This window comes from Oncorhynchus nerka, linkage group LG25 (assembly GCF_034236695.1).
Source record: "Oncorhynchus nerka isolate Pitt River linkage group LG25, Oner_Uvic_2.0, whole genome shotgun sequence".
Classification (NCBI taxonomy): domain Eukaryota; kingdom Metazoa; phylum Chordata; class Actinopteri; order Salmoniformes; family Salmonidae; genus Oncorhynchus; species Oncorhynchus nerka.
The window spans coordinates 31,222,759-31,243,849 of NC_088420.1; the positions used below are offsets into that span (position 1 = coordinate 31,222,759).

At 42.2% G+C, this 21,091-nt stretch overlaps 1 protein-coding gene across 1 annotated transcript in view; it reads right to left on the minus strand.

Annotated features, from left to right (window-relative positions):
- Positions 1–21,091, minus strand: part of cfdp1 (craniofacial development protein 1) — a 55,776-nt gene that overhangs the window by 4,959 nt on the left and 29,726 nt on the right. Inside the window, exon 6 of the mRNA XM_029634200.2 lies at positions 382–540. Within this exon, the coding sequence (XP_029490060.1) occupies positions 382–540 (159 nt within the window). The remainder of the gene's footprint in view (positions 1–381; positions 541–21,091) is intronic.

Below are 21,091 nucleotides of genomic sequence, written 5' to 3' on the forward strand. Positions count from 1 at the left end.
AGCCATGGGTGTCAGGTGCTGCTGGTATTCTGAGCAGGCATGCAGACAGACTGCTTCATAGCTACAGGTCAGGCAGGGGATAAGGCTGGACTGCTGCAACGCTCAGTCACGAACAACCTGCCTATCATCACAAAGGACTTATATCATATCAGAGATGATATTTCTGTCTATCCAGAGTCCAACCTGCTGTTGACTACTGTAGATAGATAGAGGCCACTGGTATAAAATATAGACGTGTGCTGTTGCTCAGAATTAGTAGTAGGCTGGTGGATAGAGAAAGAATACTTTTTAACTGATCTATCAGTTGCCCTGCCTCTCTATGGTGGAGTGGTGTTGCAGAACACTATATTGCTTCGCTGGTACTATTAGAGAGAGACTCACCCTTCTTTGCCTCGGTTGTGGATGGCCAGCTCGTCCCCGATGCCCTCCTCATCCTTGAAGGCGTCCCAGTCCATCTTGGACTTCTCCAACGTGCTCATCTTCTGTTTCTTCCCCCCGAGGCGGTTCAGGATGCTGCCCATCCCTGCAGGCCTCTTCACACTGAGGAGGACACATATGGACATTACACACTGACAGAGAATACAGACACAGGGCTGATGAAGCTGGGCAATTTTCGCATTCAGAAAATGGGAGAGAAAAGGGATATTTGGAAGTTTCAAGGGAGAGAGAAATAAATGAAATCGCCACAAGCTCTAATGCTCACAATGAAGATAATGGAATAATGGGGCAAGGGAGTGAATGAGCAGAGAGAGATGAGAAAAAAAGGAATTGGGGCAGTAGGTAGGAAATAGGGATAGATTTCAGATGATAAAACCTAACAAAATAAAATTGCAGTTATTCTTCTAGCAGAGCATTTCAGCCCATCAGCTTGTTTCTTTGTGCAGCTGTTTGAACAAAGACATCAGTCCATTTTGAATCAGAAGAAAGTCATCCTGACACTGAGGTTTCGCTTGGCTGCAGTAATGAAATGTTAAACGATGTGTGCTTAGAAATAGCTGAAGACATTAGACTGGCTCTCCTCTCTCTCCACCATAAGGGAGCCTAGCGGGAGGAAGGGGCCATCAGACATTGGAGGGGGGGACTAGAGGGTGTCAAGGTTCCAAGAATTAGCACTTTCACACTCAGGTGAGTCATAGTGTAGGTCCCTTCAAGAGGAACAGACTCAAAATGTTTCACTATTGCTTTCCTCTCTGTGTGTGCATCTGTGTGTGTGCGTCTGTGTGTGTGCGTCGGTGTGTGCGTGTGTGTGTGTGTGTGTGTGCATGTGTGTGTGTGCGTCTGTGTGTGTGTGCGTCTGTGTGTGTGCATGTGTGTGCGTGCGTGCGTGTGTGTGTGTGTGTGTGCATGCGTGTGTGTGTGTGTGCATGTGTGTGTGTGTCAGTAGACAGTAAAGACAGAGTGTGTTTAACAAGGGCGTCTCCTTTCTCAGGGTTTTTGTGGATCACCAGGAAAGGGAAGTGACACTGAAACGAAGGTCAAGAAAAGATGACATGGAAGCATACACCCTTACACACACACACACACACACCCACACACACACACACACACACACACGAACAGCCTCCCGCTCTGAACATGTTGATAACAACCCTGTTAATATAGAGTTCCAGCTCATTGGAAGTGTGTTGCAACAAGCTGCTCGTAATGTAATCGGCCGTAACAGGCTGCTACAAGGCAACGTGAGGATAAACACACTGGAAAACACATACTAATCAATCCAGCTGGAGGTAGGGCCAACGACAAGCCTGAATCACTAACACACACTCCAATATTGTCAGTCATACAGTGTTACTATAGTATATTGCTATTTAAAGGGTGGTGGTGAATTTACAGGTACAGAGATAAGGAGGAATGAGAGGAGAAAGAGACATTTCTATAATCCACACACAGGCAGATACTTTTCTCTCTTTCCATAAAAAGGGTAAGCATTATTTGAAGAGAAGCAAGGCTAAAGTCTGCCTGACAGAATGCATTTGCCATCTGTGTCGGCGCTGTCAGCATCGTTCAGAGAGAGGAGGACGGCGTGCAACAGAAACGCGAGGGGGAATTGGACTTTTCTTCTACAATGTTTTGTTTGTCTGTCTTGCTGTGATTCCCTTCAGGAACAGATCCATTTCCTCCAGAATAGCAGAACGCCACACATACACGTCTTATCCTACCAACACGCAACACACCCAGACTCCCCTCCAGAATACACACTCCCTTAGTAATGTACTCACACACACACATATTGCCACACACAGACACACACCTGCTGACTGAACATGTCACATAAGCCCATGATTACAGACATCTTTCTGCCAGCTGTGTCCACTGAGCACTGTTCCCACAGCAGCCTAACATTGGCCAGACTAAACATCCAAACAGCCTAGTAGCCTACACATGCATGCAGCCATGCACATGTACGTAGACACACATAAGTGCATGCATGCACATGCGCTCACACACATACAGATGTAGGATCTTCATTTGACCTATATTGTCACAGCAAAACAATCATGCAGCAACAGGATTAATCTGCAATGTTGCTTGATAGGTAGTTAGGCTATTAGCTGGCCAATAGTAAGCTATATGAAAATGGCAATACTGTTGATTTAACTGTGTGTTAGTGTGGGTTTTCCTGCAGGAAAATTCGCAGCAACAAAAGGGTGATCAAATGAAGATCCTACATTTGTACTTGGCACACATGGACGGAAGCACACACACCTACACATGCACACATCGTTCTATACGTACAAAACAATAATATCCATTTAGAATACAGTGTACGTTGAGGAAAATTACATGGAGTTGAACAAAACAAACAGCTAAATGAATTAAGGTCACAGATCTAATATTGTTTTTCTTTTTGCTCCGATCCAATCCTGGCTCAGCACCCAAGACAGGCACTGCCAGTGTCCCAATAACTGCACTGCATCATTGGCCTCTGCTAAACACTGGGCTGCTGCTGCCCAGTCATGTGCAAGCAGCCAGCCTCAATGCAGCACATTGAGCCTCAGCCTCTACAGCAGACTGCTAAAGCACATAGAGGTCTATAGAGGTCAGATACACTACACTACTCCAGTGTTGAGATTTCAACATCTGTGTGATTGTGTCAAGGTTTGTGAGCCTCATTTGGGATGGAGAGTGAAGGGAAGCAGGGAGAAAGGCAGAGAGATACAGAGCAGTGAAGCAGTTCCTTAGTGAAGAGGCAGGGTAAACCGTGCGGCAATAGGTATACCTGCTCACAAACACACACGACTGTAATCCAGGCTCCAAACTGCTGTGACAGGGGATAAATAGACAATCAGGGCTCAACTGATAGTCATTCCAGCCTGTCCCCGTCCCTATGTGGTGGGCTGGGGAGGGTCTGGGCAGTGTGCCAGGCTGCAGCACTTAGCTCTCTATGAGCCTGGAGAGAATGTTAAACGCATGGACAAGGTTACAGCACAGCCCTCCAGCAGAGAGACAACCCATTGCCCAGGCTGCACGACCTCTTCTAGGAACATACACACATGGACGGACACACACACACACACACACACACACACACACACACACACACACACACACACACACAGTTCTGCAACCTTAGTGGAGGAAGGAGGAGAAGAAGTGAGGAGCGGGGTGCTAAGAGCCCCTGCAAACAGACAGGACTGTCATGGCCATCTCACTGAAGACCTCTCTGTCAGGAAACAGCTGTCATAAAGGCTCCTAACAACAAACTCGCTCTCTATTCTTCTACTGTTGCCTCAAAAGGAAATACATTCCTCCCCTCGGCCTCCCCACCACATTCCATTGTGCTGCACAAGGAATGTGTCCCCTTCGCAGGGAGGGCTGCCAGAGTGGGACTGACCCCAATCTTTACCCATAATAACAAACAAATGGACCACTAAGATGGATTCTTGATGTACTGTCAACAATGGGTGCTGATAATTAGTTAGTCGAACGGCTGCTATGCTCTGATACACTACAGACCAGGGACAATCCTTTTCTCTGTGGTCCTCAACCTTCCCTTCTCTGTCCCCTGTTCGTACCCCGTCTCTGTTCCGCCTGTCTTATATGTGAGGTCTGTCTGAGCAACGGGACAGGGAGATGCTTGGCTGACCAAGATATATCAGGGTATAAACATGGAGGAATTTCACTTTAAATCGGCAACATTATACTCCATTTGGTTGGACTTTGTGTGCGCATGCGTTGGCTACGTGGAGAAGCATGGCTAGAGTCGTTCTAAACGACGTACAGAGCCTTCAAAGTATTCACACCACTTGACTTTTTTCACATTTTGTTGTGTTACAGCTTGAATTAAAAAATGTATTATATTGAGATTTGTTTGTGTGACTGTGTCACTGGCCTACACACAATATCGCATGATGTCAAAGTGGACTTATGTTCATTTTTTACAAATTAATAAAAAACTCAGATCTGAAATGTCTTGAGTCAATAAGTATTCAACTCCTTTGTTTAAAAAGTCACATGATAAGTTGCATGGACTCACTCTGTGTGCAATAATAGTGTTTAACATGAATTTTGAATGACTACCTCATCTCTGTACCCCACACACACAATTATCTGTAAGGTCCCTCAGTCGAGCAGTGAATTTCAAACACGGATTCAACCACAAAGACCAGGGAGGTTTTCCAATGGCTCGCAAAAAAGACAACTTATTGGTAGATGGGTCAAATAAAATAAAAAGCAGACATTGAATATCCCTTTGGGCATGGTGAAGTTATTAAACCCAATTTTGGCTGATGTATCAATATAACCAGTCACTACAAAGATAAAGGTGTCCTTCCTAACTCAATTGTCAAAGAGGAAGAAAACTGCTCAGGGTTTTCACCATGGGGCTAATAGTGACTTTAAAACAGTTCCAGTTTAATGGTTGTGGTAGGAGAAAACTGCTCAGGGTTTTCACCATGGGGCTAATAGTGACTTTAAAACAGTTCCAGTTTAATGGTTGTGGTAGGAGAAAACTGCTCAGGGTTTTCACCATGGGGCTAATAGTGACTTTAAAACAGTTCCAGTTTAATGGTTGTGGTAGGAGAAGACTGCTCAGGGTTTTCACCATGGGGCTAATAGTGACTTTAAAACAGTTCCAGTTTAATGGTTGTGGTAGGGGAAAACTGCTCAGGGTTTTCACCATGGGGCTAATAGTGACTTTAAAACAGTTCCAGAGTTTAATGGTTGTGGTAGGAGAAAACTGCTCAGGGTTTTCACCATGGGGCTAATAGTAACTTTAAAACAGTTCCAGTTTAATGGTTGTGGTAGGAGAAAACTGAGGATGGAGCAACAAAATGTACACATGACCAAAAGTATGTGAACACCTGCTAGTCAAACATCTTATTTGAAAATCATGGGCAATAATATGGAGTCTGTCCCCCCTTTGCTGCTATAACAGCCTCCACTTTTCTGGGAAGGCTTTCCACTAGATGTTAGAACATTACTGCAGGAACTTGCTTCTATTCAGCCACAATAGCATTAGTGAGGTCGGGCACTGATGTTGGGCGATTAGGCCCGCAGTCGGCGTTTCAATTAATCCCAAGGTGTCCGATGGGGTTAAGGTCAGGGCTCTGTGCAGGCCAGTCAAGTTCTTCCACACTGAACACGGCAAGTCATTTCCATCTGGACCTTGCTTTGTGCAAGGGGGCATTGCCATGATAAAACAGGAAAGTGCCTTCCCCAAACTGTTGCCACAAAGCACAGAACCGTCTAGAATGTCATTATATGCTGTAGCATTAAGATTTTCCTTCACTGGAACTAAGGGGCCTAGCTGGAACCATGAAAAGCAGCCCCAGACCATTATTCCTCCTCCACCAACTTTACAGTTGGCACTATGCATTGGGGCAGGTAACGTTCTCCTGGCATCCGTCAAACCCAGATTAGTCCAAGGGACTGCCAGATGGTGAAGCGTGATTCATCACTCCAGAGAACGTGTTTCCACTGCTCCAGAGCCCAATGGTGGCAAGCTTTATCCTACTCTAGCCGACGCTTGGCATTGCGCATGGTGATCTTAGGCTTGTGTGCGGCTGCTCGGCCATGGAAACCCGTTTCATGAAGCTCCAGACGAACAGTTCTTGTGCTGAAGTTGCTTCCAGAGGCAGTTTGGAACACGGTAGTGAGTATTGCAACCGAGGACAGATGATTTTTACGCACTACGCGCTTCAGCACTCTGTTGTTGCTCCTCGACGTTTCTACTTCACAATAACAGCACTTACAGTTGACAGGGGCAGCTCTAGCAGGGCAGAAATTTGACAAACTGACTGGAAAGGGGGCATCCTATGACAATGTTGCGTTGAAAGTCACTGAGCTCTTCAGAAAGGCCATTCTACTGCCCATGTTTGTCTACGGAGATTGCATGACTGTGTGCTCGATTTTATATACCAGTCAGCAATGGGTGTGGCTGAAATAGCCGAATCCACTAATTTGAAGTGATATCCACATACTTTTGTATATATAGTGTAGTTACTCCACAATCCTAACCTAAATGACAGAGTGAAAAGAAGGAAGCCTGTACAGAATAAAACTATGACAAAAGATGCACCCTGTTTGCATTAAGGCACTAAAGTAAAACTGCCCAAAATGTGGCAAATAATTCAACTTAATGTCCTGAATACAAAGCGTTATGTTTGGAGCAAATCCAGAGGAGCAAGTCAGAGGAAAGAGCAGTTCCGTTATGCATCACAATGGTCCAATATAATCCAATCATAATAAATGTATAACAAGAACAAACCATTAGCTAGTATCCAGTGATAGGCTATGCATTATGTGATTATGAATGTGTTTGGGCACCAGAGAGTGACAATAGAGTATGTTTAATCATATTTGCTAAAGGCTTTATTCAAACGCAGGCTTGACAGTTTGAATAGAGACCTTTAAAATGAGGCCAATTGGCTACCCATCCCGACTAAAATAAAACAAGTAAACAAGCCCATACAATCCAACTATCGAGCAAACAACAGCAATAGCAGTACCTCGAGCCCCACTCGGTCTTCCAACTGGACAACAGTACAGTCCCTCTCTGTGGCGCAAGACTCGGGTGACTGAAGTGATGCCAAGACGGACTACGCCGCGTGTGTGTGCATTCTGGCATGCCCATCTGAACTTTCCTCAGAAGATTCCCTCTCTTCCTCCATCTTTCCCTCTCTCTCGCTCTCCACACCTCCTTTGCTCTCCTCATTTCTCTGTGATCTTCAAAGCCTGGTCGCGTAAGGAATGTGTTGCCAGGGGGCTGGTGGGTATCTCCTGCCCTGCCCTCCCCAGCCCTGGGTGAGTCAGTGAGTGAATGACAGCTCTAGGTTAGGGTGAAGGGGCTGAGGAGATAAAAGCCTTTTATACTGCTGCCACCAGTTCCTAACCTTCTACCAACCATCCTGATCTCTCAGCTTACATTATTTTTTGCTACACGGATAGTGAAACAGAATTTAAGCTTACGAGATCAGGACGGTTCGTACAAAGCTAAACTGTTCCCATGTTACCCTCTCATTACAAACATAGCAATGTGTAAAACTCAGACATAACCTATGGTGGAGAGGCACATCTGATAGCCTTGCTGAAACATAACATCATGACTGGTCCTTCACTTAGGTGCGATGACACACAGACAACCTGACCAGTCACACACCTGGTACACTGCCACAGGTCTCTCTCTGGGGTCGTTCCACCTCAAAAAGCACAAGAAACAGGATTTCGCCACCCATCATCTTAGATCGTTCTGAAATCGTTTCTGTAGTTACTAACAGATACAATTAGCATTCCTGAATTATATCATTTTTAAATAAAAAAAAAACCAAAACGTTTACCCCTTTTTCTCCCCAATTTCATGGTATCCAATTGGTAGTTACAGTCTTGTCCCATCACTGCAACTCCCATACAGACTAGGGAGAGGCGAAGGTAGAGAGCCATGCGTCCTCCGATCACTACCCAACCAAGCTGCACTGATTCTTGACACAATGCCCGCATAACTCAAAGGCCAGCCCCACAATTGTGTCAGAGGAAACACCGTACACCTGGCGACCGTGTCAGCGTGTATGCTCCTGGCCCGCCACAGGAGTCGCTAGAGCGCGATGGGACAAGGACATCCCTGCCGGCCAAACCCTCCCTAACCCGGACATCGCTAATTTGATCTCGGATAAATTAACTGATTGCACCCAAATTGGCCATTTTAATTTATAGAATTCAGATCATATTCAATAAATATAGTACCCAACATCCGATTTGGACCAAACGTCTTCCTAACAATCAGTAAGACATGAGGATTTTTTTTTTTAAATGGTCAAAAGCCACCCATGGACCCCCCACACCTGTTAAGGGAATTTTTATCAATGATGACTAATTATGTATACATTTCAATCAGGACTGACTAATCAGAATACTATTATGTTACTGTATATGTACTAATCCGAATACTATTATGTTACTGTATATGTACTAATCAGAATGCTATTATGTTGCTGTATATGTGTGAGTTTTCTTTCTTGATCCCAGTGCTGAATATAATGTGTGTAAATGTGGTCAAGAGTTAGAACAATGACTGTCTGTTCCTTGGTAGAAATGAATGAACGATATCTTCAGACTGGCTAGAATGCTTTCTACACAAGAAGACCGTGGCTCATAAATTATATTAAATTGGTAGCGAGACGATGTGGGAAGGCTTGAGATACTGCCTTTGTACCAGGGTGGGAGAAGAGACGGGTTGGTACTGGAACTAATGATGTCATTTTCAGTTTATAACCTGTGGTAACCTGTATCGTGTTCAGTACTCTCGTGAATAAACTCTGCTGATTTACTTTAAGACTGGGCTCTGTCCATTATTATAGAATAAGGGTCTTACAAATCCTTATGAATTGACAGAGTGTTTAATTTTAATTTGGTGTTAAAACATAAAGGAATTAAATTGCTCTAACAACACCCCAATCCAATCCCACCCCAAAAGCCAGTATATAGTATCAGTTCTCTATGTTTAACAAGTAGTATTTCCCCCTTGATCAGAGAAAGTGTCATTGAAGTCGCTTGCATTATTTACCATAAAGTACTGTGAAAGTACTATACAGCCACACTCTTTTATCCATTTTGCTGGTCTCTTGTATTTATACAGAACAAAAATACAAACACAACATGTAAAGTCTTGGTCCTATGTTTCATGAACTGAAATAAAACATCCCAGAAATGTTCAATCTGCACAAAATTGCTGTGTACAAATTTGCTTACATCCATGTTAGTGAGTATTTCTCCTTTGCCAAGATAATCCATACACCTGAATCATAGGTGGCTTGTTTCAGCTCTTTGTGCCTAGTTATTGATACCATGACTTGTTTTGACTCATGTCACGTCTATGCTAATAAGGTAACAATTCCCTAGCTAGCTAACCAACAACTGTAACAACAAGTGCTAATTGTGCAAAATTCCTTATGTTTTCAATAAACATTTGGAGAATAAATATATTTGACATGTTGTTAAAATCTTTTGATTCCAAGCCAACCCCGTTTGTTTTACCCCAAAGATGTGAACGCATTGGTTTTGTTGCTAAACAAGCGACTTCAATTACACATTTAAGAAAATAAAAAATAAACATACCTAGATTCCTACATAGAGAACTGATACTGTATACTGATTGTTGGGATGGGATTGGCGTGGGTTGTGGGAGTCCGGGGCAGCATTCTTTGGGGGGGGGGGGGGGGGGGGGGATTCCTCATGTCTTACTCATTGGTAGGATAAAGTTTGGTGCAAATCGGATGATGGGTACTATATTTAATGAATATGATCTGAATCCATTAAATACAATTTGGGTGCAATCAATTAGCTTAATTCGCAGAGATAAAATTACATTTCAACAAAATCATCTTTCAGGAATGCCAATATTACCTGTTTCTAACTAGAGACACAATTTCAGAACTATCAGACGGTGGGTGTCGTGGCTTGTTGAAATGACATGGAACGACTCTCTGGCACTCCGTGACACACACTGCCCCTTCGGTCCTCTAACAGGAGCAGCCATAGCGTACCTGCAGCAGTAGCTAGTTACCTCTGCTTTCTGCCTGTTGTGTTGTGTTCTAAGTGAATACATAAGCAGCTTGTTGGTTAATATTTGCTATCCCCTGATGGGTTTCTCCACAGGTGCCTCGCTCCACACTTACACACACTCACCAGCCCTCTAGCTCGCTGCCACACAGGCTATTTATACATGACAGTATGCATCTCTCTCTCACACTCACAATATGTGAGTGCTTCCTCTTCAGATTTTTCTTTCCATTTTCATCCTCTATGCTCATGCGTCTCTCTCTCCCTCCTCCCTATGAGTCCCACTCAATATATCCCATCTCAGTTTCTCTATCCCTCTTTCTCTTAAAATCCAGATGGTTTAAACAAACACGGGTAGAGTGCAAACTAGCCCAGAATTCTCCAGAAGACTAAAAACTATGTGATTCAGAAATACATCTCGGGCCAATTTAGTCTGAGGAAGTGACATAAAAGCAGAGACACAAAGAACACCAGAGGTTAGGCTGGGCTGCAGCTAAAAAGAGAAATTAACTTCCGAGCGGTGGGCCTCCGTGTGCTGCTGCGTCTCCTCTTTCACCAGGCACTAACACAGACTAGGCCTGAATCAGGGGGGGGGGGGGGGTTAGTCCTGACAGAGTAACAGAGTTTAAACTCCTCACTCATGATCCCTATGATGGGTAAAACACACGTGTTCCTCTGCTGTGGTTACCAGGGAGAATGTCAAACACACCGACTCAACAGGAAAGAGGGAGGTCAGGGGAAATGTGGCTCGGGCTGTGGGTGTCTCAGGTGTGTGTGTAGACATTGTCTGCCACACATTGGAAATACACATTTGGGATTACAGGATTGCACATTGGTTTATGGATGCTCTGCGATACTACAGACACACTCATATTGACACAATCACTGACTCGGCAACTTCACTGCAACACGTCTCCTGTAAACTACATGGAGAGTGTTTGTCATCTTTCTTATTCATACAACACTAAAACACTGGCTGCTTCTAACCCAGTGGTCAGCAACCTTTTCTGAGTCAACATCACTTTGAGTCAAAAAGCAAGCAGAGAACGACCGCTCAGATATTTCTTTTAAACGTGACTTAAAAAACATAAGCCAATGAAATATTAACCAATTAAAAACAGTTCTGAAGAAATAAGGTTTGTGCAGTAAGCTATAGGGCCAAAACATTATTGTTAGACACCTACTCATTCAAGGGTTTTTCTTTATTTTTTAACTATTTTCCACATTGTAGGATAAGAGTGAATACATCAAAACTATGAAATAACACATATGGAATCATGTAGTAACAAAACAAGTGTAAAACAAATCAAAATATATCTTATATTGGAGATACTTCAATTAGTCACCCTTTGCTTTGATGACAGCTTGCACACTCTTTTGACCAGTAGTATACAGTTGAAGTCAGAAGTTTACATACACCGTAGGCAAATACATTTAAACTCCGTTTTACACAATTCCTGACATTTAATCATGGTAAAAATTCCCTGTCTTAGGTCAGTTAGGATCAACACTTTATTTTAAGTATGTGAAATGTCAGAATAATAGTAGAGAGAATTATTTATTTCAGCTTTTATTTCTTTCATCACATTCCCAGTGGGTCTGTCACGCCCTGGTCGTAATATATTGTGTTTGTCTTCATTTATTTGGTCAGGCCAGGGTGTGACATGGGTTTATTGTGGTGTGTTTTGTCTTGGGGTTTTGTGGGGTGTTGGGTGTGTGGCTTAGTGGGGTTATCTAGCAAGGTCTATGGCTGTCTGGAGTGGTTCTCAATCAGAGGCAGGTGTGTATCGTTGTCTCTGATTGGGAAACATATTTAGGCAGCCATATTCTTTGAGTATTTCGTGGGTGATTGTTCCTGTCTCTGTGTTTGTTGTCACCAAATAGGCTGTATAGGTTTTCACGTTCCGTTTGTTGTTTTTGTATTGTTCGTGTTTTTTCATCGTCATTAAACATGTCTCAAAAATACCACGCTGCATTTTGGTCCGCTTCTCCTTCACCAGACGAGAATCGTTACAGGGTCAGAAGTTTACATACACTCAATTAGTATTTGGTAGCATTGTCTTTAAATTGTTTAACTTGGGTCAAATATTTTGGGTAGCCTTCCACAAGCTTCCCACAATACGTTGGGTGAATTTTGGCCCATTCCTCCTGACAGAGCTGGTGTAAATGAGTCAGGTTTGTAGGCCTCCTTGCTCATACACACTTTTTCAGTTCTGCCCACACATTTTCTATATGATTGAGATCAGGGGTTTGTGATGGCCACTCTAATACCTTGACTTTGTTGTCCTTAAGCCATTTTGCCACAACTTTGGAAGTATGCTTGGGGTCATTGTCCATTTGGAAGACCCATTTGCGACCAAGCTTTAACTTCCTGACTGATGTCTTGAGATGTTGCTTCAATATATCCACATAATTTCCTCCCTCATGATGACATCTATTTTGTGAAGTGCACCAGTCCCTCCTGCAGCAAAGCACCCCCACAACATGATGCTGCCAATCCCGTGCTTCACGGTTGTGATGGTGTTCTCCGGCTTGCAAACCTCCCCCTTTTTCCTCCAAACGTAACTAGGGTCATTATGGCCAAACAGTTCTATTTTTGTTTCATCAGACCAGAGGACATTTCTCCACAAAGTACGATCTTTGTCCCCATGTGCAGTTGCAAATCGTAGTCCGGCTTTTTTAATGGGAGTTTTGGAGCAGTGGCTTCTTCCTTGCTGAGCGGCCTTTCAGTTTATGTCAATATAGGACTCGTTTTACTGTGGGTATAGACACTTTGCACCTGTTTCCTCCAGCATTTTCACAAGGTCCTTTGCTGTTGTTCTGGGATTGATTTGCACTTTTCGCACCAAAGTACGTTCATCTCTAGGAGACAGAACGCATCTCCTTCCTGAGCGGTATGACGGCTGCGTGGTCCCATGGTGTTTATACTTGCGTGCTATTGTTTGTACAGAGGAACATGGTACCTTCAGGCGTTTGGAAATTGCTCCCAAGGATGAACCAAACTTCTGGAGGTCTACATTTTTTCTCTGATGTCTTGGTCTATTTCTTTTGATTTTCCCCATGATGTCAAGCAAGTAAAGAGGCACTGAGCTTGAAGGTAGGTGTCGAAATGCATCCACAGGTACAACTCCAATTGACTCAAATTATGTCAATTAACATATCAGAAGATTCTAAAGCCATGACATCATTTTCTGGAATTTTCCAAGCTGTTTAAAGGCACAGTCAACTTAGTGTATGTAAACTTCTGACCCACTGGAATTGTGATACAGTGAATTATAAGTGAAATAATCTGTCTGTAAACAATTGTTGGAAAAATGACTTGTGTCATGCACAAAGTAGATGTCCTAACCGACTTGCCAAAACTATAGTTTGTTAACAATAAATTAAGTTGTTGAAAACAGTTTTAATGACTCCAACATAAGTGTATGTAAACTTCGACTTCAACTGTATATACATACACACACAAATAAATACATATACACATCTTTAAAAAAATATATAGTTTTCTTTATTACTTTCTCACTCTACCACCCCTCCCCTAATTGGAGTAAAGTAGTGAACAACAACGCTTAGGCTTCTACTTCCAGCTTATACATACTATATACATTTCATGGGCTGTCTATTTTACAATAGTTATATTTTGTTTGTTTTTACTCCTGTCCTTCCTCTAACCTCAAACATATATTTCTTTCACAAAAGTTCTGAACCTATATTAGTTTTACAGACACAGTATGTTTTACATTAGTTATCTTGTTGTTATTAGTTGTTATTATTCCCATCATTCAGCTCCATTCAACCCCTCCCATCTATCGCTTAACACCATCCATATTGGATTTCTATTTGTCATATATTTTTCAACTGTGCTGTGATGTTGACATTTCTATTCTCATAATTTCTAGATTGTAAACTAAAAATGTACATTTTTGCTAAAAGCATTATTATATCATTGATCGATTGACTATTACTTTTAAGATCACCCAGTAGTGCTATCTTCAGAGTTAGCTCCACGTAAATGTTGTAATTCTTCAGCCATTCCTGGACCAATGACCAAAAACAAGCTACATATGGACAGTACCAAAACAAATGATGTAATGATTCTGTCTCTTCGCAGCAAAATCTGCAGAGCTGGGAAGGCTGTATCCCCCTTATATACAGTGGCTTGCGAAAGTATTCAACTCCCTTGGAATTTTTACTATTTTGTTGCCTTACAACCTGGGTTTGTATTATTAGATTTACACAACATGCCAACCACTTTGAAGATGCAAAATATATTTTTTTGTGAAACAAACAAGAAATAAGACAAAAACCTGAACGTGCATAACTATTCACCCCCCCCAAGTCAATACTTTGTAGAGCCACATTTTGCAGCAATTACAGCTGCAAGTCTCTTGAGGTATGTCTCTATAAGCTTGGCACATCTAGCCATTGGGACTTTTTCCCATTCTTCAAGGCATTTCCCATTCTTCAAGGCAAAACTGATCCAGCTCCTTCAAGATGGATGGGTTCCACTTGTGTACAGCAATCTTTAAGTCATACCACAGATTCTCAATTGGATTGAGGTCTAGGCTTCGACTAGGCCATTCCAAGACATTTAAATATTTCCCCTTAAACCACTGGAGTGTTGCTTTAGCAGTATGCTTTGGTTCATTGTCCTGCTGGAAGGTGAACCTCCGTCCCAGTCTCTAATCTCTGGGAGACTGAAACAGGTTTCCCTCAAGAATTTTCCTGTATTTAGCTCCATCCATCATTCCTTCAATTCTGACCAGTTTCCCAGTCCCTGCCAATGAAAAGCATACCCACAACATGATGCTGCCACCACCATGCTTCACTGTGGGGATGGAGTACCTTCTTTCATATGTTTGGGGAGTCTCCCACATGCCTTTTGGCGAACACCAAATGTGTTTGCTTATTTTTTTCTTTAAGCAATGGCTCACTCTTCCATAAAGCCCAGCTCTGTGTAGTGTACGGCTTAAAGTGGTCCTATGGACAGATACTCCAATCTCCGCTGTGGAGCTTTGCAGGTCCTTCAGGATTATCTTTGGTCTCTTTGTTGCCTCTCTGATTAATGCCCTCCTTGCCTGGTCTGCGAGTTTTGGTGGGCGACCCTAACTTGGCAGGTTTGTTGTGGTGCCACATTCTTTCCATTTTTAAAAGTGGATTTAATGGTGCTCCATGGGATGTTCAAAGTTTCTGATGTTCTTTTTATAACCCTACCCTGATCTGTACTTCTCCACAACTTTGTCCCTGACCTGTTTTAATAGCTCCTTGGTTTTCATGGTTTAGAGAGTTCCCTGGTCTTCAAAGTACCGCTTGCTTGGTGGTGCCCCTTGTTTAGTGGTGTTGCAGACTCTGGGGCCTTTCAGAACAGGTGTATATATACTGAGATCATGTGACAGATCATGTGACACTTAAATAAAATCCACCTGTGTGCAATCTAAGTAATTATGTGACTTCTGAAGGTAATTGGTTGCACCAGAGCTTATTTAGGGGCTTCATAGCAAAGGGGGTGAATACAAATGCACGCACCACTTTTCTGTTTTTGATTTTTTTTTTACAAGTTATTTTTTCCATTTCACTTCACCAATTTTTACTATTTTGTGTACAGTGCTGTGAAAAGTATTTGCCCCCTTCCTGATTTCTTATTTTTTTGCACATTTGTCACACTTAAATGTTTCAAATCATCAAACACATTTTAATATTACACAAAGATAACCCAAGTAAACACAAAATGCAGTTAAGGGATAACTTTATTTATTAAGGGGAAAAAGCTATCCAAACCATCATGTACCCTATGTGAAAAAGTAATGTATTTAAATATATTTAAATTACAGGTTGTAATGCAACAAAATAGGACACCCCAAGGGGGGTTAATACTTGTGCAAGGCACTGTATAACATCATATTGGATGCATTAATTTAGCATAATAATTTAAATAGAAAAAGTATATGTTTGGAATCCGGCGTTGTTTTGCGTATCAGTTCATAAACCATGTGTCATGGGATCAGTAAATCAAAAATCTCTTCCCAGCTATTTTGCAATCTATATTTCACAGCTGTCAATTGTCTTGTCCTAGATGTTATAATTTTTTATTTATCACAATTTTCTTTAACCAATTATGGTCTTTAATGCAGACAAGTTCCTTACTTTTCCCCCCTTCCACTTTCCTCTTCCGTTTTTGCGGTAATGCTGCAATTAGTTGGTTGTAATTTTGGGTAGAGCACTCATTTCCATATTTTTCTTTTAGCTGTATACATGTGACATAACTCCACCAGTCCTATTTATGATATCATTTACAAAGAATATACATTTGTTAAACTTTTATTTTATTTTAAATCTATTAGTATATTTGGGGGGGTGGATTAAATTGAAATTGCAACCAACTTTCTATGGCTTGTTTTAAAAATAGCGATATTTGGGAGATAGTGCAATGTTGTCATCTGTATAAAGGGAAAAAGGCCATTCTTGAACATGGGGTGAGACATTCTTATTAATTTGCTAGAGAACCAGTTCGGATTTAAGTATAACTTTTGTATGACTGAAGCCTTTAGTGAGAGGTCTAATGCTTCAATATTTAATCATGTCTGCCCTCCAGAAAAAATCAATTAATAAAAAAAATAATTAATTAAAAATCCTACAATGTGATTTTCTGGATTTTTTTCTCTCATTTTGTCTGTCATAGTTGAAGTGTACCTATGATGAAAATTTACAGGCCTCTCTCATCTTTTTAAGTGGGAGAACTTACACAATTGGTGGCTGACTAAATACTTTTCTGCCCCAATGTAGCTGTACCATGACATTTGCATTGCTGCCGGAAAATGGCACCGGAGGAGATGGCCACCGTTTTACGGTCTTCTAACCAATTGTGCTATTATGTGTTTTTTTTTGCGGTATTTGTAAATTATTATAATAAATTATTTTGTACATAATGTTTCTGCAACCGTATCTTACGGAAGAAAAGAGTTTCTGGATATCAGGAGAGGGATCACTCACCTCGGATTAGACAAAGATTTCTCCAACAACAACAACAAGCAGGACTCACACGATATTTTCCAAACACCCCACAAGTCAGACATACCAATTATTCGCAAAAGGAAGCGACGCAGAAGACGAAGAGCCGGATTCCTCGTCTGGACCCGCAGAAGACAACTAGGAAAGCTGCCGTTACCGTCAATATCACTCGCCAACGTGCAATCATTTGACAATAAACTGGGACATCAAAAACTGTATTATCCTATGCTTTACGGAATCATGGCTGAATGACGACATGGATATTCAGCTAGCGGGATACACGCTACACCGGCAGGATAGAACAGCACACTCCGGTAAGACAAGGGGGGGGGGGTCTGTGCATATTTGTAAACAACAGCTGGTGCATGAAATCTAAGGAAGTCTCTAGATTTTGCTCACCTGAAGTAGAGTATATTGTGATAAACTGCAGGCCACACTACTTGCCTAGAGAGTTCTCAGCTATACTTTTCATGGCTGTTTATTTACCACCACAGACAGATGCTGGCACTAAGACCACACTCAGTCATCTGTATAAGGAAATAAGCAAACAGGAAACCACTCACCCAGAGGCGGCACTCCTAGTGGCCGGAGACTTTAATGCAGGGAAACTTAAATCAGTTTATCAAATCTTTATCAACATGTTAAATGTGCAACCAGAGGGAAATAAATTCTAGATCACCTGTACTCCACACACAGAGACGTGTACAAAGCTCTCCCTCGCCCTCCATTTGGTAAATCCGACCACAAATCTATCCTCCTGATTCCTGCTTACAAGCAAAAAATTAAAGCAGGAAGCACCAGTGACTCGGTCTATAAAAAAATGGTCAGATGAAGAAGATGCTAAACTACAAGACTGCTTTGCTATCACAGACTGGAACATGTTCCGGGATGCTTCCGATGACATTGAAGAATACACCACATCAGTCTCTGGCTTTATCAATAAGTGCATTGAGGACGTCGTCCCCACAGTGACTGTACGTATATACCCCAACCAGAAGCCATGGATTACAGGAGCTTCAAATTCCTTGGTGTCCACATCAACAACAAACTAGATTGGTCCAAACACACCAAGATAGTCATGAAGAGGGCACGACAAAGCCTATTCCCCCTCAGGAAACTAAAAAGATTTGGCATGGGTCCTGAGATCCTCAAAAGGTTCTACAGCTGCAACATCGAGAGCATCCTGACCGGTTGCATCACTGCCTGGTATGGCAATTGCTCGGCCTCCGACCGCAAGGCACTTCAGAGGGTAGTGCGTACGGCCCAGTACATCACTGGGGCAAAGCTGCCTGCCATCCAGGACCTCTACACCAGGCGGTGTCAGAGGAAGGCCCTACATATTATCAAAGACCCCAACCAGCCACCCCAGTCATAGACTGATCTCTCTACTACCGCATGGCAAGCAGTACCGGAGTGCCAAGTCTAGGACAAAAAAAGGCTTCTCAACAGCTTTTACCCCCAAGCCATAAGACTCGGGAAAAGGTAACCAAATGGTTACCCGGACTATTTGCATTGTCTGCCCCCCCCAACCCGTCTTTTAGGCTGCTGCTATTCTCTGTTTATCTTATATGCATAGTCACTTTAACTATACATTCATGTACATACTACCTAAATTGGCCTGACCAACCAGTGATCCCGCACATTGGCTAACCGGGCTATCTGCATTGTGTCCCACCACCCGCCAACCCCTCTTTTTACACTTCTGCTACTCTCTGTTCATCATATATGCATAGTCACTTTAACGATAGCTACATGTACATACTACCTCAACAAGCCTGACTAACAGTTGTCTGTATATAGACTTGCTACTCTTTTTTCAAATGTCTTTTTACTGTTGTTTTATTTCTTTCCTTACCCACACACACACACACACACACACACACACACACCTTTTTCCCCCTCACCATTGGTTAGAGCCTGTAAGTAAGCATTTCACTGTAAGGTCTACACCTGTTGTATTCGGCGCACATGACAAATAAACTTTGACTTGAAGTAACCCTCCAATTGTTCTCCACTATTCCACCCACCCAATACATTATCACTGCATATTGGCTATACTTGAATTGCCCTGCCAATGTTCTTCTCATACCATTTTTAAAATGATATTTAAAACAATGTAAGCATATGATCACACTGGTAATAGATCATTTGTTGTATTACTTGTGAGGCACAGCTGAGTGAGCATAATAAAACCTTGTTTTTTTACTGGACTGATGGCTTGCATCTGATGGTCAGTCTGTGTCCCATTCCCTCTGCTGAGAAAATGGGACACAGTCTTCCAGCTGATGGCGTAACTCACTGCATTATTTCTGCCTCATGCACCAATTCATGTTGTTAGTGCTATGTTCAGAGAAAGTGAAATATTCCTTGATATTATTAAAAAAGACACAATCCACTAATGATAACTACGCAAGCCTATAGGAACACTTTGCTACACTCATTCATTGCAGCTGCAGTGCTTGTTGTAGCGTGAGTGGAAGTAGGAAGAATGTTCAACACTTTTATAAGCCATAATATGCACAAAGAAACGCAAGTGTTATTCGTTTTTTTTTTTTTACCTAAATGTTTGGTGATTGACGATCAACTGGTTGGTGACTACTGCCCTAACCAATACAAAACATTTTTAAAAATCACACAAAGGAGCACAAAAAGGATGCCTCTTCAGCACAAACTTAACCACCATCTGAGAGAACTTCCACACATGCACACACCCTACAGGCAGGCAGATGTGATGCCTCAGGTCATGTGAACCAACCTGTGACATTTTTAACACCCCCACATTCCTCCACACCTTAAAATGGCTGCTAAAAAGCTGTGTGTGTGTGTTTGTGTGTGTGTGCATCAATCACTGTGTGTGCACACTGGTTGCTATTGTGCACACAGAGACTGTCAACTCTCTCCAGTCACAGCTCCCCACACAAATCACTGTCACAATGTATTCACTTTCCAGTGTCCCAGTTACAGCCTGTCCTCAGCCCTGCCAGATAACGTTAGACCTGTGTGATCTCGCTCTCCTTAGCCAATGTGAGTAAGACATTTTAACAGGTTAAAATTCACAAGGCCGCAGGACCAGATGGATTACCAGGACGCACACTCAGAGCATGCGCTGATCAGCTGGCAAGTATCTTCACGAGACATTTTCAAACTCTCCTTAATCCAGTCTGTAATACCTACATGTTTCAAGCATACCACCACAGTCCCTGTGCCCAAGAACGCCAAGGTAACCTGTCTAAATGACTATCACCCAATGGCACTCAAAGCTGTAGTCATGAAATGGTTTGAAAGGATAGTCATGGCTCATATCATCCAAGACACTGTGGACCCACTCCAATTCGCATAGCACCCCAACAGATCCACAGACGACGCAATCTCTATTGCACTCCACACTGCCCTCTCCCATCTGGATAAGAGGAACACCTACAGTTGAAGTCGGAAGTTTACAAACACTTAGGTTGGAGTCATTAAAACTAATTTTTCAAACACTCCACAAATGTATTGTTAACAAACTATAATTTTGGCAAGTCGGTTAGGACATCTACTTTGTGCATTACACAGGTAATTTGTCCAACAATTGTTTACAGACAGATTATTTCACTTATAATTCACTGTATTACAATTCCAGTGGGTCAGATGTTTACATACACTAAGTTGACTGTACCTTTAACCAGCTTGGAAAATTCCAGAACATGATGTCATGGCTTTAGAAGATTCTGATTTAATTTAATTTAATTTAATCATTTGAGTCAATTGGAGGTTTGAGTCAATATTGCAGCGCAATATTATGGACAGACTACTCCCCATCTTAGCTACTGATATATCAATATGTTTTGACCATGACCGTTTACAATCCAGGATTACGCCAAGCAGTTTAGTCACCTCTGTACCTCTTTGTTAAGCGTTGCAGTAATTTCGGTCACTGTAGTAGCTGACGTGCATAGTGCTGAGTCTTCCGCATACATAGACACACTGGCTTTACTCAGACAGCTGCCCTGGGGAATTCCTGATTCTACCTGCATTATGTTGGAGAGGCTTCCATTTGGTATACTGATATTTTATTAGGATCCCCATTAGCTGTTGTAAAAACAGT